Below are 17,458 nucleotides of genomic sequence, written 5' to 3' on the forward strand. Positions count from 1 at the left end.
CGCAAAAAGGTTCAGAAGTGACTTAACAATCAGCAAATTTCTGAACAAGGGGGAGGGTCTAAACTAAAGCTTTATAGGTTTCTTTCTCTCAGGAACAAAGGAAGCATAGATGGAATCTTACATTGTATATGGAATCTACTTTTGTGTAACATTCAGATAGTTTCTCACACGTTAGGTCCATTTCTCATGGGAATACAATGAAGGCAGTTTTTATTTTTATACAATGTTTCTAAATATGCATTAGGTCATCCACGTACTGTTAATACAGCTTTTGGCTAACACAGCTTTCTTTTCAGAGATTATGCAGACACATGATTTTTGCTTTTAGTGATTTTTTCATTATTATTATTATTATTATACTTTATTCTTCTTTATTCTGTGTTATTCTATTTCTTTCCCACTTTACAACAGCATCTTAGATTTGTTTCAATATGACATGCATATTCATACATATATGGAGATCTAAACCCAGCACATTTTACAGGCCTAACCCAAAATAATGCCTCCCACACAGAGCAGATGAGAAGACAATAATGGGAGGCAGATAATTTGTTGACATTCAGTGGATCTTCATCTGACAAATCCTGAATTTTTTTTTCAAAATAGAATAGTATATTTAGAGAAAGGCAATAAGCTGTCCATTTTCCAGACATAACTTCTACTAATAAAAAAATGTATATTTATTCATCTGAGAAAAAACCACCCTTGGGTTCTTTCCAGGAGACTGCTGGCTAAACCTGCCTAGGATTAAAAACTGAACAGAGGAATCCAGGGTATGACTTCTGAGAAGTAAACTTCACGGACTAGGGTAGAATTTACTCCCAAATAAGCCTTATGCGATTCAGAAGAGGGTTAGCAATCCTAACGGAGGAGGAGGGCGCTGAAGACTGAAGCAATCGTTTCCCATAGGTTTGCAAGCCTGGCTGACCACCCCTCGGGAAGATCCTGGGCGCCGGGCTACCAAGTTCCGCGACGGCGGCTGCAGCAGGACCGTTAGTGCGCGCGCAGTTTCTCGCCAGTTCGTCGTTGCCGCGACCATGAGGAGCCTCTGGTGGTGGGGCGCGGCGGAGCTGGCGACTGTCCTCTTCCTCGGAGAAGCGAAAAGTAAATTTGCACCTTTGCCCGACATCACCAACCGTACCTTTATCAACCAATACATCGACATCCACAACAAGTTCCGCAGCGAAGTCAAGCCCTCTGCCTCCAATATGCTCTACATGGTGAGCGGTTCGAAGGCTTGCTGGCGAGTGGGGGCAGAAAGTTCGGGGGCATTAGAGGGGAAAAGGTAGCCAGGGCTCTGAGGAAAAGAGAAGCCTCTGCCTGTTAGCGTGCCGCCGCTTAGACGGGGACCCAGTTACGACACCCAAGTTCGCTGGCGGAGGGTTCTGCTCCCTGGGGCCGAAAGTCATTTGGATTGGTGCCTGTGATAGTGGCGAAAGTTTGTGGGACCGTCCAGTTGGAAAAGCTTAACGAGGGGGAGAACGGATATCTCAAGAAAAAAACAGTTTTTTCCCAGGAGTTTCAATTTAATCATTCCTCCAAAGTTAATCCCATAGCCCACAATATAGGATAACCGGGGCTGAAAGGTTGGGACGAGGGCAAAATCACTCAGCAAGTTTCCAAGCTTGAACCAGCAAATCTGAACGCCCTTATCTCCATCTAGTTTTGCAGTCCTAGGGGAACAAGCCATGATTCCTGAGCTGTTTTCCATAGGGATTTTTCTGCCTATTTTCACCTTTTTCCCAAACAAGGAGATGGATGCATCCTTTTCACAAGAATATTTTTTATTGCGGGGGTGTCAAACTGCCAGCCCACGTGCTGGTTTCATCATACCGGAGCTGCGCCCACCCCATTGCCGGCAATGGCGTAAAAGCTCCGATACATCACGTGACGTCGCGAGTTTGACATGCCTGTTTTATTGTTTGGTTTAATTTATATATATTTTTATTAGTAGTATTTTTGTGTATATATGTGTTGAATTACTTGCAAGCTGCAATTGTATTCTGCAATTTATATAATAAAAGTATATAAATTTAATGAAGAAGTATGAGGGCAATTTGAAAATAAATCTCTGTTTGGTTATCAATGACAGACACTTGCAGATACAGAACTTTTATTATACACATTGGAAAAATACAACATTACATTACTTTTTGACATAATTGCTATTCAAATTGAGGCGCTTGCCATAATGTCTTACAAACTTTGAAATTCCTCAGTAGTAGCCCAGTGCCAAATCTAGGCTATGGGAGGGAGGTGATTAAAAACATTCCAATGAACTGCTTCAAAAGTTCTTGAATGCGTCTAGCGGTGTGTGGGTGAGCATTATCTTGAACTAACACCACATCAGAAGTCAGCGTGCCCGGACACTTGTTATGGATAGCTCGTCACAGTAGACTTCTGAATTGATGGTTGAACCACGCTCCATGAACTTCACTAGAAGTACTCCTTTGGAATCTTCACGTTTGGTGGGATTTTCTGTGGCACAACTTCTGGTGTGTTGGTTCATGATAATGCTTGCCCACACACCACTAGATGCACCCAAGAACCTTTGAAGCAGTTCCGTTGGAATGTTTTTGATCACCCCCCCCCCCCATAGCCCAGATTTGGCACCAAACGACTAAGGAATTTCAAACCTTGTAAGCTGTTACGACAAGTGCCTCAATTTGAATGGGAATTATGTCAAAAAGTAATGTAATGTTGTAGTTTTCCAATGTGTATAATAAAAGTTCTATACCTGCGAATGTTTGTTATTGATAACCAAACAGAGGTTTATTTCCGAATTGCTCTCGTACAAGAAAATGAATGCATGTATTTAAGAAAATAAAATGCAAACCATTGCACAAAAGGTTTCCATTAGGTAACGATAAGCATCTGATTGTGAATCCTACCAGTGATCCCTAAGCCACATCTAGAAGTTAAAAGTTAAGTCATTAGAAGCATGTAAAAAGCATTTAACTTTTAAAAGTGAAGTCATTAAAAACATAGCTAAGCATCAAAGCAAACAAGTTGCTGGAAGTTTGAAACATTCCCCAATTCTCTCAGAATGTTAACTTTCAAGTGAGCATTGAGTCTGGCTGCTGGACTCCATCAGCAGTCTCAGCCTGAAAAGATTGGTTACTTATCTAATAAATCAGAAGATGAGAAAGGAAATAGTTTATAAGTTCTGCACTGGGGGGGAGTATTCTATATTATGTTGCAGCAACATTTATTTTGCTGATACTAGTTATTTATAGCTCCCTTCTTTTCATTTTAGGACAAGTTATTTCTGCCCATTGCAGGGATCTTTTAAAGTTGAAAGATAACCTCTAATAAGAAATCTCTCAGTGCACAAATGGATACCAAAACTAGCTATAATGAACAGAACTAAGGCTAGTAGTTAGTTGTATGTAACCCACATTAAAGTTTGCCACTACTGCCATAGAAAAAGGAAGTTAAAAACACGTGGAATACTCTGTTCCTTAATCTGTATAATTATTACTGTTCTTTCTGCTAATCCACATATCTACTGGTAACATTGAAATGCATTTTTTAAAAACTATGTCTGGAATATGCAACCTGTGGCAGAAGGAAAGGGTGTGATCTAAGAAAAATCAAAAATAATTTCTAACATAGTAATAATTTCTTAGAGGAATTATGATGATCTTGTCCTGGTTCTGGTAGCTTTTTTCTCTATTCCTTTAAAAATGGGAGTTGCCAACATGTGCCACATACAGTAACTCTGGATTTATATACAGTACTAGGTGGTGATAGTTCACAATATTTTTTTCTTCACATCTGGTAAGCAGAAAGATATTTTACCTGAACATCTCATGGTGGTTCTTATTCAGATTATGATCCATCAAGATAACTGATAATTTATTTTGAAACCATATTGCTTTGATGTGCACTTGCATGTTTTAATGTACTTACATTAATCTCTTTAGATGTATAAGGTAAAGCTTGGAGGAAGCAAAAGTGCAGAAGATCCACACATATTAAGCAAACTTTGTGTTAATTCTGATTAACATAAAGGTAGGGTAAGAATAGAAAGTTGAGAAGAATATCTTGGAAAAAGATATAGCTGATCAGTTATAAAATCAATCTACATTGCAACAGTTTGTTGGACAATCATCCTATTAAATCTTCACTGGAGACTATTCTACTTCAATATGTAATCAGTATCCACATGTGATTCAAAGCATTATGTATAATGTTTTTCTTGCACATATATTAATATTATAAATTTTATTTTTATAGTTATAACTATAGTTATAGTTTTAAAAATACAAAACCAACTTTTTATACAGACATTACAAGTAAGTAAGAATCATCTCTGAAAATGTTTTAGATGTTATATCTTCTGGAAAATTCCAGATTTTAATAAAAAAATAATTTGCTTTATATGAACTACATGATAGAAATTCTTATCAGTATTTTGATGGGTCTCAGTTTGATATTTGTGCATTTATTAGAGGGAGATAAATATGATTAAAAGCTTAACTGATAATTTTATGCTTTGCAGACATTTGATTTAGCTTTAGCTAGAATTGCTAGAGCATGGGCAAATAAATGTGTTTGGAAACATAATCCTAATCAAAGGTACCATCCTGATCGTAAATTTAAGCCAACTGGAGAAAATATGTGGTTGGGAGGTGCAAGCCGAAATCCATTTAATGCTAAGGGTCCAATTACAGCATTTCACAATGAGGTAAACTACTACACTTTCTCTACCCATCAGTGCACCAAAGTATGTGGACATTATACCCAGGTAAGATGTGTACTTTTGTGTTCACATAGTTCATTGTGATAGTAAATTATGAAGTACTGATTACAGCTGCTTAGTATGTGAAGTTATTGTGTAAGATTGCTTATTTACAAACAAATAATGGTAAAAGGCAACTGAGAAATTAAAAAAGGAAAAAAATTAATTTCATCTGTAAATATTTGTTTATGCCACCTAACTCCAAATGACTCTGTGCTGAATATAATTCCTCCAAAATAAAAACAATATTAAGAGAGAACAAACAATAGAACCAGATCTTAACAAAGAAAAAGAAAGATGAGCAAAATGGTAAACAAAGATGGGATCAACCAACTAATCAAGATTTAAGAGAACAGTCAAGTCTGTATGGTTTTTTGGAACACCAACAAGGAGGGAATCATCCAAATCTCAGTTGAGTATCTCACTTCATAATGCAAGTGCTGCAACAGAGAAGGGTGCTTCCTGGGATCAGATAGATGACATTGTTTAATTGAAGGATCCCAGTGTGCATCAACACTATTAGTTTTAATTGGCCAGACAGATACCACAGGAGATAGGCAGTCCCTCAAATCAGGTCCTATACCATGTAATACTTAATAGGTGATAACCAGTACCTTGAAGCAAATTGGCATCCAGTGCAAGTTATGGAGCAGAGATGTTACATAGTCATGTGACATATCCATAACTGCTCACACTGTTGTAGTTGTGGACCTGCTGCTTTTGAGTATGGTACAATAGTCAAGACATGAGTGGCTGTCTGAAGGGCCTTCCAATTGAGGAAAGGTTACAAGTGCTGCACTAGATGAAGCTGAACAGAGACTTTTCTAAAGATCTCTAGATTTCATCCCAGCCTTGAATGGAGAAGTGCAATCCCATCCAAGTTCAGAGAAGAAATAACTCAGAACCAGGTATCCTGGAAACTATAAGCACTTCTTGGTAGGATTCAATCAGAGAATTTTCTGCATTCTACATGCCTTTATATCCTGGAACAAAACATCAAAAAGTCTCAGTCAGCAGATATAATTGCTTATTGTCAAGTAAACCAGACCGAGAATCAACTCCACAGGAAGGCTACAACTCCTTTTATTGAGATTGGCTATAATAACAGAATCTTGGAAGTCTGGCTGTGCTATGTCTGTTTTAGCTATTTGTGCATAGATTACATTGCTTTGGATTTAAGCCATGTCTCCTCATGGCTTTGGCTAACGGATTTAGCCTTATCTTTGTCAAAGTCATTGTCTTTATTCTCTCTAGTTATCATCAGCACACTGATGATGCTAAACCTCAGAGTGATGTAGGATATCACACAGTGGGTTCATGTTGATGTTGAATAGAAAGAGAGAGAAAGTTGAACCTTGTGGCACCCTAATTGAAGAGGGCCTAGAACAGTAATGGTGAACCTTTTAGAGAACGAGTGCCCCAAAAATGGCCCTGCCTGCCCCCGCTCCACTCCTGCTCTGCCCCGCCCCACCCGCCCACAGGGCTACCCACTGCCTCCATAGATTGTCCAGGCAGCCCAACAGTGCCATGGCGGTCATGCCCTCTGCCCGTGTCCCGCAGTATCATCTGCATTCGACGGGGCACGAGGGCGGAGTCTTGTCCCCGCTGCCCGGCTGCCATGTCCTTGACTGTGCTGCTCCTCCTGGGCTATGCTCAGGGGCAACCCTCCTATGGGGGAGCTGCTGGTGAGGAGGGGGCCATGGGGAGAGGTAGGACTGGAGCGATGGCACAAGTGCCCAGAGAGAGGGCCCTGAGTGCTGCCTGTGACACTTGTGCCATAGGTTCGCCACCACTGGCCTAGAAAATGACCTTTCTCCCCAAACAGCATCAACAGAATTGTCCCTGAAGAAAACAAGAGAATAACTGCAAAATAGTGCCACCCCTTTGCAATATTTGGAGCCAGTCCAGAAGGGTACCATGGTCGATGGTATCAAACGCCTCTGAGAAATCAAGGAGAAGAAGAATGGATGCACCACTCCCATTGCAGATTTGCCAGTGGTCTACAAACACAATCAAGGCAGTTTCTTATCAAATCCTGGCCTGAAACCCAACTCAAACGGGTCTAGATAATCCATTTTCTCCAGAGTTCTGGAGTTCCTGGACTGCAGCTATAGTCTGACCAAAAGGGAAGGTTGGAAACAAATTGGTTTTGATTCTGGCAGGCATACTGCGTACTATCTCTCCTACAAACAGTGAGGCATCATAGCATGGACCCAGTTACAGATCATCTCCTTGGCTGCTTTGACAATGTGGGAAGGACCCAAATGCAGCACATGGGTGGCTAAACTAAGAGCACAAAGAATCCTGAGCCAAGACCTCAGCTGAGCTGCCTGGTATACATCTTTGGAAAACCCTCAAGCATTTGGAACCATATAGCATTCATCAATTGCTTGGAACATTTTGATTGAATAGATCTTGTCTCCCTATAGTAAATGTGGCACCAATAAGACAAAGTAAACAAAGTGGTTTGTCAATGGCAATGGATTGGTGTTAATGTTCTTTGCTACCACATCAGTTACAAGTTTCTCAAGACATAATTTAAAAAAACATCTGACATGCAACCCCTGGTATGTGTTGGGCCATCAGAAACAAATTCATGGCACTATTCCAGACTTTACACAACTAGGTGGCAGATTAAAATCTCATATATTCTTATCACCAGCCCAAGAATGGAACCCAGCAGGCCAAACAGGAGCGGGGGGGGGGGCAGTTCAAGTGGAATACAGCCTGACTGAAATATTTTGATGTTAACACTTAAAGAAGGACCGTTTTGTTTCAATCTCAAAACAAAGTACAGGTAGTCCTCAACTTAAAAAGGTTCATTTAGTGATTGTTCAAAGGTACGATGATACGGAAAAAAGTGACATGACCATTTTTCGAACGTATGATTGTTACAACATCCCCAAAGTTACATGATCAAAATACGGATACATGGCAACTGACTCATATTTATGACAGTTGCAGTGTCCCAGGGTCATGTGATCAGCTTTTGCAGCCTTCTGACAAGCAAAGTCAATGGAGAAGCCATATTCACTTAACAACCATGTTACTAGCTTAACAATTGCAATGATTAACAATTGTGGCAAGAAAGATTTTAAAATGGAGCAAAACTCACCTAATAAACATATATTTTGCACTCAATTGTGGTTGTAAATTGAAGACTACCTGTATTTTGTTTTAGGCAAATTTTAACGTAATTAACTCCCTCTTTGAGGAAGATGGGTGGTTTAGAATGTGAAAAATAAATATTGGCCAAATGCAGATCAAAACAGAAAGATTGGAGAGAAACTGACATTCAAAACGTGTTCTTCCTTTTTCAGGTAGTTTGGGCTGCTTCATACAAAGTTGGCTGTGCTGTTGTTTACTGCCGTTACATGGATGGAAAAGAAAAAAATAATAACATTTTAGTGTGCAATTATGCTCCAGCGTAAGTTAACACATATTAAAGAAATCTGAAATTGTGTTCATGCATTTACATATATTATTTTAAACAATTTCTTTTCAATTAGTTTGCTGTCTGTAACAACTTTAAATGTTATAATTTGACATACATTTTTATTAACTTTATAAAAAAAATCAGCTGGTGAGTTACAAGGAAACTACATAGAAAATTTTCAAACCATGCAAGAACATGACTAGAAATATATTTAGTTACTAGGCAATCCATGAAAGAATGGGGAGGAGGGCAAAAATGGTTGGAGCAATTTCCTGCCTCTTTTCCTTTTTCCCCCCTTCCCTCCCTCTCTTTCACCATTCCTTTTCCCATCCCTCAAGAGATGCTAGATGTGTCAAGGAAGCCACATGGAGGGCAGTGCAGGTCAAGCAAGGCACAAAGTGGCAGCACAGAAAGGAATGCACTGGGTGCAGTATGGGCACTATGTGGAACTTCCTTCCTTCCTTCCTTCCTTCCTTCCTTCCTTCCTTCCTTCCTTCCTTCCTTTTCTTACCTTTTCAACAGACAGGTAAATGCTGGTGCTGGGTGGTGAAGGGAGCAAAGGATTGCAAGACTGGCTGGGAAATTCACAGAATGTTGGAAATGAAGGTCATGTGACTGCAGTAGCAGTTCATCTGCACAACAGCCTTCCTTTGGGAGGAAGTAATACAACCATACCTTGGATGTATTCTGTAAGTTAGCCCATTTGAGGTACCTTCCTCTATGATATAATGTTTCATCCAGTTAACGGTCACGACAATTAGATTTTTAGTAGTATATAGTTCTCAAAGCTACATCTTAACTTTATATAAATGTATAAGTAAATGTAATCTCTTTGTTAGAGGCCACATGTCAATGGTAGAATACATATTATATTTTATATAGAAGAACCCAATTGCTAGCACAGGTAACCCCTAGGACCATTTGTTTAATGGCAGTTTAAAGTTACTGAGGTGCTGAAAAAACTTATTTATGAACCGTCATTGTAACGTTGCATCATCCCCAAGTCATGTGACTGCAATTTGGTCACTTGACAATCAGTTTGCATTTATGATGGTTGCAGGGTCACGTGATTGTGATTTGTGACCTTCCCAACCAGCTTCTGACAAAATCAGTAGGGAAAGCTGGATTCACTTAATGATGTGGTGATTCACTTAATGAAAAATAGGTGTAAAATCAGGTCCAGTCACATGATAACTCATTTAACCATTGAGAAATTCTGGTTCCAATTCTAGTTATAAGTCAAGGACTACTTGTATGTAAAAATTAAAAGTAAATCTCCTAGTTCTGTGAATTAGTTGAAAAAACTTTTTCTTTATTTACTCTGAATACTGTATACTGTTAGGCAGCTTCATGTATCTCATAAATAAATTTATGTTCTGGAAAAAGGTGGCAAGATAAATGTCATTAGTATTTTTTTAACTCCAAAATTTACTTGAATTGTTTTGCAATTTTATTCTGTAAACCTTTTCGTACTGTTAAAAAAAGAAAAGTTCCTATTTTATAAATTATAAAACTAGATTTGATCCTGTCATATTTTCTATTGATCACATTTTTGCCTAGCTGGTGCTATTTTCAATTGTTCCAAGGAGGAGGAAAATATGCAGTTTTGATGGTGGAAGAAGATATGCAAATAATCTTATCCAATTTGCCCACCAGGCATTTGATGGAGTGAACAAGTACAGTTAAATATATTTACATCTCCATCACAATTTACATCTCTCCACTGAAAATTGTTTGGGCCATGGGCTATTGGCCACTGTGCCGGGTGAGTGGCTGGCTAGTGCATGCGTGTGTGCATACTTGCACACACCCCCACTCATGCCAGCATTGCAGCATCACGCAGGTACTAGCATCGCCACAAGTGCACCTCCCGTTCATGCTAACATCACGGATTGTGCCAGAGTTAGTGATATCACGAGCATCGTGCAGACCTTAGCGTTGCTGCAAGTGCACACTCCTCCCACTCGCACTAGCATCATGGCATCATGGCTAGCGTCGCTCAGGTGCTTGTGGCCCTGTTTGCGTCATGCTCGCAATCGCAGGCCATTAGTGCATGTAAAGGTCCCTCAACAACAACACCTCTGCCCCGGGCCGCCAACCCAGAAAGGTTGGGGACCCCTGTTTTAAGCCATGGAAAGAATCAGCTGGGAATAGAATAGATGAGGTCTTGGTTTATGAAATAAAGAGATTAAACTTTCCAACCTTCCCCCTGGACATTGTGCAGCACAAAAAAGGAGAGCATCAGGGAGCCTGTTGTGAAGAAAAGGATGAGCTATAAGATTGCAAAGGTAGGAAGATTATGGAAATTGGAGAGCAGAAGAACAAAGTGAATGCTACCCCAACTCAGGTCATTTATTATGCTTTTCAATCTTAGTCAAAGAGGCAGAGAAATTTGAAAAACTAGATATTTTTGGCTTTCAACTTCTATTACTAATGGGCACTTCTGTGGAATAGTGGAGGTCATGGGAGGAGAACTACGAAGAGCAGAGTCTGTAACATTGTCATATTTCTGGTGGAGGGAGGGAGTATATTTCAGAACATGTTAGATTGACTCCTATTTAGTACAAGAATCCAAATGAAATAATTCGCAATCATGGCTTTCTTTTGCTTAAAGACAAGACAGTGGTGAGTCCTCTATCACATGAATTGTCCCATGTGACAATGTGGTACTAACACAATTGAAATACATTTAATCCCGATATAGATTCTTTTAAAAGATGTTTTAACTTTTGTGAAGAATAAAAACACCTAGAATTCATTCTGATTAATTTTCATGTGAAGCTATTAACTCATATACCCACACACACATGGGCATATATATATACATACATACATAAATATATGCACTTTGATTTGTGCTTCTGATTTATTGTTACTTTTTCTTCCATTACACAAAATTATGAGATATAAATATTTGCAAACCTGGACATACTTTATTTTCATTGCTGACAGAATAGCAGGATAGAATGCATCTATTATTTTAGGATTACTACTCTTGAGGTGGGTCGGTCGGTCTATCTATCTTTTTTTATTTATTGGGTACCCATCTTATCATAGGGTAACTGGGCAGCTTACATTACATCTAAGTTAACACATAAAAGGTTAAAATCAAACTTAAAATCAAAAACACATGGGGAGGGTGGGGGCAGAGTGGGGGATGGGTGGGATCTGTTATTAATCAACCACTTCCCTCAAGCTGACTGGCACAGCCACGTCTAGGCTCTTAAGAAAAGATAGGAGGGTTGGGGCCCAACTCACATCGGGGGGGGGCAAGATGTTCCAGAGGGCAGGAGCAACAGCAGAGAAGGCCCTCCTGCCAGCTGGAATAATTGGGCTGACCCACAGCATGCCTCCTCTGCCGGCATGAGTGGTACAGGCCAATCTTAGTGAGGTGAGACAATTCCTCAAGCAACCTGGACCTATGCCATGAAGGACTTTAAAGGTGATCACCAACATTTTGAATTGCACCCGGAAGCAGACTGGTAACCAATGCAGCTTGTGGAGCAGTGGTATTATAGGAGCCATTCTCTAATTCATATGTTGCACTGAGTACAGCAAGAACTATGTACTCGTAGGAAAAGTTCTGCATGATTATTTTTTTAATATACAATAAAGGGACTTGCACAATTTCAAATTTAGGTTATGTGTTGGAGCTGCTCAGCCATCCAGGTCATGGTTGTCCCAAAGGCGCTTTTTCAAAAGGCAAGTGGACTTCCTTATTTTTCTTTGAAGACGTTTCGCTTCTCATCCAAAAAGCTGCTTCAGCTTTGACTGGATGGTGGGGAATGGAAGGATTTATATCAGGACAAGATTCAGCAGTCTATCTGCATTTAAAAAACAAAGGCCACTCTTTTGAAGTTAGCAAAGTCCACGTTTTGGACAGAGAGGACTGCTGGTTTGAAGGAGAGATCAAAGAGGCAATCTATGTCAAAAGTGAACAGCCCTCAACAGAGGGGGAGGGATACGACATCGATCTCAAGTCTACAAAACAGTCCTTTCAGCAGTTCTAAGAAGGCTCCAAACCCATTTGCACTACTCAGGTGACACTGAGGACACAGATAAACCTCCAAGTGACCTCAATGACTAAAAGAATGCAAATGACCAGATGTCTGCAAAGAATATAAATCCATCCATTCCTATCATCCAGTCAGAGATGAAGAAGCTTCTTGATGAGAAGCAAAACATCTTCAAAGAAAACTAAAGTCCAGTTGCCTATTGAAAAAGCACTTTGGGGACACCTGGGCATAAGTGCATCTGTTATTCCGAAAAACATTAAACATGGAGTCACTTAATTGTTATTTTTTTAATAATAAAAAAATCAGATTATTTTCAAGGATTATGAGATGTTAGCATTGTTACCACAAGAGATAATTGAAATTCTGTAAGAAGTATCAAGATTTTGCACAACATTTTGACTTGGTATCTTCAGGTAAGGTCATTGACATTTTCAGCTGAATTTTCAGTTTAGTTTTTGTCTACTTAAAAATATTTGGTATGATTAAGAATATATTCATCCACTGTTTTTTAGAGGCAATTACCGTGGAGTACGCCCTTATAAAGAGGGAAAACCATGCAATAACTGTCCAGAAGGAGACACTTGTAAAGACAACCTCTGTAGTGAGTACAAATCTGAATAAATAGTAGTTCCAGGAGGAAAAAAAATGATCATATTACAGTTCATTAAAATTATTTTGATTTTCAGTCTTTTCAGATTTTGTTTTGGTAGAGCAGTGGTATTTTTTTCTCCTTTTGGGAGAAAAAGGAGAAAAATGAGTATCATAGAAATAGGAGTAAACATTCCATTATAATCAATTTGATAGTTCTGCTTAATGTGGCATCACAGCTATTGCTAATTAATGTATTTATTGTATAAGAAATGAAAATGTTTATCAAGAGAAAATATTCTAAAAGCTTTAACTGACTTGTCTGAACCTTGTTTGTTTTTAAAAACAGGAAATCCTGAACGTGAGAAAGAAAACAGCATTCGTATGTATTACAATTGCCTTTTATATTTTAAACTTACTTTTAAAAGAAGATCATTACATTCCCTCTCTTGTTTTTTTAACCTAGGTTATTCACGATGGTATCCACCATTTGAAAGGCGGATTATATGTGATCCATCTTGCATTGCTGTTGCAGTTTTAAGACCATTGTTAATGTTTTTGGCATTTGCTGTTGTTTATTACTTACAAATCTGTTATCCAGGTTTAAATTTTTCTAAATAATCTTCAGTATTTTGTATGCATAAAACTTTCTTTGACTACTTTTGTTAATTATAAGATTATATTTACATGAATTGTTACATTATTTTCCTGTTCTATCTTTTAAAAATAGATTTGGTTCAATTCATTGTTTTTATGGAATTTTGTCAAACAAATTCTTAATGTTTTTTAATTTTGGTTACTGTACTAATACAGTACTGTATTACTGTACTAATAAAGTTCCTTTTTTGTTCAGATGATACTAATATAAAACAAAATGTATTTAATATGTTCCATGTTTTGTAAACATTAAAATAAGGGAGTTGTGATTAATAAATATTAATATGATAAATTGCACATACCTTCTGTATATGTTAAACTCCGTTTAACTCAACTATGTATGATTGCACAGCAGTCATGTTCAGAAGGCACTTATATATGATTATTGACTAGGACACAATTGTATGGCTCATGGTTGCTCCAGCACTGCATTTAGATCTAGCAAAGGCGTATGGTCAGGACGCAGTAATTTAACAATAGCAATAGTACTTAGCCTTATATACTGCTTCATATGGTTTACAGCAGAGGTCCCCAACCTTTTGGGCACCAGGGACTGGTTCCATGGAGAAAGGTTTTTCCGTGGACTGGAGAGTGTGTAGATTTGTGTGCTGCTTGCATCCCACGGATGGGGCTTTGCTTGTTTGTGCGGACCGGTTGCTAGCATGCCACAGACTGGTATTGGTTCACGGACCGGAGGTTGGGGACCCCTGCTTTACAGCACTCTCTAAGCATTTTACAGAGTCAGCAATTGCCCCTAACAATCTGGGTTCTCATTTTACTGACCTCAAAAGGATGGAAGGCTAAGTGAACCTTGAGCCAGTGAGGATCGAATTCCTGGCAGTCAGCAGAACTAGCCTGTAATACTACATGCTAACCTCTTTGCCACCATGGCTCTAGATTACTGTACTAATACAGTACTGTATTACTGTACCGTACTAATAAAGCTCCTCATCATATTGACGAAAAGTTTGATAAAAACAGTATTAGCATTCTGAATTATACTCTGCATACCATATGCACATACATTTGTTGCTCCTATTCATACCACACCATTGTGGTTCCGGCTAATGAAACATTCCAAAGAACTTCCAGGCATTTATTTTCCTAAAAGTCTTTTATTGTTACAAAATGTCGGCACAGGCACAACGGAGGGATGCTAGGACCTAAGTTCTCTTCCTCTGAGCAGTTAAATTATCAGCATGTTCCCTCCCTAAATTACCCGTCATATCTCACATTATCCAATTAGTGTGAAGGTCAAATGTTTTCTTCCTCTTTCTTTCTGGGCTTTACCCCCAACCCCCCTTCTGCTCTGTATTAACCCCATAATTACCAGACAATTCTACATATTGTCAAAAGCAAGAATATACAATATTTGCAGCGTTGACACCACAACTAGAATGTGGTTCCCTATCCTCTCATTACATATAGTCTATACTAACTGAAATTATTGCAAATAGTGCAGTTGGCATGTAAGGTCTATAATGCTAAAGATGAAATTTGGCTGATTTCTCAGTTTGTTAAATATCAGTCTAAATTATGGTCTGTTTCTATAATGCAATCCAAAATATTTGATAGAAAACAGGCTTGCATTTTTTGTATAATGATTTTACCATGTTTTCCCTATATATATACAACCTCTATTCTGGCTGACCACAATGAATTAAAAGGGAAGAGTAATAACATCCTAACAGTCAAAATTCTCTGGGTCATTTACAATAAAATTATCCATCTTCAATAAAGCAGTTCTATCTTGATTATATGGTTAGTACCAGTAAATAAAAATATCTATGGCTATTTTTTTAAAGAAGCTGAAACATCAAACAAAAACTGTAGAAAGCTAGGATAAAGTGTGAAAAATTAACATTTGATCAGAGAACACACAGATGCCATGAGCTATGGAGTACAGATAGCCTTGTTTAGCGACCACAATTAGGACCAGCAACTTAGTTACTAAATGATACAATTATTAAGTAAAAGATAATGTGACCATTACTGTGCTTATGATTTTATTTCAGCTTTTCTTTTTCCTACTCCATCACTTTTTGGAATGCTCATTCCTAGCTGTGATAATTACCAATAAAGGAATTAATACTTATTTTTACACTCATTGGAGAAGAAGGAATTACAAGAGAGTAAGCAGGCACACTATGGGGAATATACATCAAAAGGAATGCGGTAGCGCTGCTGTTTGCCTAGTATGTTTGTAGCTTCAATTTTCCAGTTTATATCCTTCCAAGTATTTCCAAAGGGACTTTGAATTGATGGTATTTCATGGTCTCAGCTGTATTCAGGAAATAAGCTGAGAAATAAAATATTGGAATTTGCAGGTAGTCTATTTCCCCATTTGCAAGAACTCTTGTTTATGGTTTCTAGGGTTAAGATATTTCAAGGACAAAGATGAAAGACCTTTTTCAAAGCTCCTCACTAGAATTGAGAGGGTTGGCATATGATCAAGTAAAAACATGCAAAAAGATATAGGTGGAGGAGATGTAAACAATTTATTTTTTTTCCATATGGAGTGGAGTAAGAAGACAGGACCTCTGGTATCAGACTGCAATTTTTGTTCTTATTTTTCAGTAGAATAACAAACTTGAGAAGTTGGTACCTTCATATGAAGGAGATGTGGTAGCAGCTGGAAGTTCTATACAATGATGCATAATGAATATTTGCCCGATTGAATATTTGATAGATTGTGTGCATCACATTTGTATTTATTCTTACAACCAAATAAAAGGGCCTTTTTCAGGATGATTTGATCCCAACCTGGCTTTTTAAGTCTATCAACAGTGCACCCATTGCCATTCAAATCCGTTCCATTTATTTAACTGCTGTTCATTCTTTTTTTTTCTTCCATTCATCCCAGCATCATGGACTTCTGAAAGGAGATGGGTCTTTATATAATGTGAGCCTGCTCATTTATGCCTCAAATGAGGACTTATGATCACCTTCCCCCCCCCTTTTGGGGGGGGGCTATTCATAGTATTCCTGGGAAACGTGTCTAGTACCAAACTTCAAAACTATTTTAATATTCTCACTGTCAATTCTAAAACTGATTACTATATTTCTTGCTATTACAGTTAGTCTTTAACCTATGAGTACAATTGAGCCCAAAATTTCTGTTGCTAAGCAAGACAGTTGTTAAGTTTTGCCCCATTTTATGACCTTTCTTGCCATGTTTGTTAACTGAATTTGGCTTCCCCATTGATTCTGCTTCTCAGAAGTTTACAAAAGATGACCCCAGGATAATGTAGGTAATGTAGGGTAATGAGAAGCATAATTGCTTTATGAATAGACTCTCTGAATGGCCCCTAATCAATTTCTGTTTTCTTAATAACTTTAAAAACTTTATCTGCTCTATTTATTGTAAAGAAATAAACATAATATAGCAACAGTTAAAACTCTTGATTCAAACAAAAAATCTCACTGGGGAAATTCATGAATGCTGTTTAAGGTCATTTAATAGCCTCTTCAGTATCAGTTTGATCTGGAAGCAATCAGTGAACATGGAAACAGTAATATGGTAATTGAACCAGCAACCAAGATATTACATCTGAATAAAGAACATTGTCACCTAAATACAGTGCTGTGTGATTTTTATAATACATCTGATAGAAACATACTTATCCCAAACCATGGGATAGCAAAGAAGTAAACCTAACTTCATTGGGCAGCTTTTTTGACAGGCATTCTGAGCAAGCCAAGAAAAAAACAAATGTGGAAAAAATCTGAAGAAAAAGAATATTTTTTTTTTTCAGGATAAATTGAAAAATAGAAATTCAGTAATTTTTTTTATTTTGATAATATATTGTTTATATACTTGGAGGAAAAAATATGTCTACAACCCAGTAGATATTTTGTTATGAGCAGATACCATTCTAAATTAAATGGTTTTAGGCTAGAATTGACCAGGATTTGGTTAAATAGCAAACAACAATTAATTCATTGGTCAAACAACTCTCCTTTTGTGTGTGTCTCTCTGTGTGTTTCATTATCTTTTCTGTTTACTTATTTTCTGAC

General features: G+C 38.0%; 1 protein-coding gene across 1 annotated transcript; it reads left to right on the top strand.

Annotated features, from left to right (window-relative positions):
• Nucleotides 1-290: 290 nt before the first annotated feature.
• On the top strand, nt 291-13,738 carry LOC120307487 (GLIPR1-like protein 1). The gene is made up of 6 exons (XM_039342318.1): nt 291-1,220; nt 4,505-4,750; nt 8,065-8,171; nt 12,709-12,797; nt 13,134-13,166; nt 13,251-13,738. Exons 1-6 carry the CDS (start codon nt 1,038-1,040, stop codon nt 13,403-13,405), a joined length of 813 nt encoding a protein of 270 aa, XP_039198252.1. The 5' UTR covers nt 291-1,037; the 3' UTR covers nt 13,406-13,738.
• The last annotated feature ends 3,720 nt before the right edge of the window (nt 13,739-17,458 follow it).

Source organism: Crotalus tigris, unplaced genomic scaffold (assembly GCF_016545835.1).
Source record: "Crotalus tigris isolate CLP2741 ecotype Arizona unplaced genomic scaffold, ASM1654583v1 scf7180000017785.2122318, whole genome shotgun sequence".
NCBI lineage: Eukaryota > Metazoa > Chordata > Lepidosauria > Squamata > Viperidae > Crotalus > Crotalus tigris.

Excerpts from the sequence above, each read along its gene's own strand:
- LOC120307487 (XM_039342318.1), top strand. The coding sequence starts at position 1,038 with ATGAGGAGCCTCTGGTGGTGGGGCGCGGCGGAGCTGGCGACTGTCCTC. Across the intron at positions 4,751-8,064 it reads TATGTGGACATTATACCCAG|GTAGTTTGGGCTGCTTCATA; the intron begins GTAAGATGTGTA and ends TTCCTTTTTCAG. Across the intron at positions 8,172-12,708 it reads GTGTGCAATTATGCTCCAGC|AGGCAATTACCGTGGAGTAC; the intron begins GTAAGTTAACAC and ends ACTGTTTTTTAG.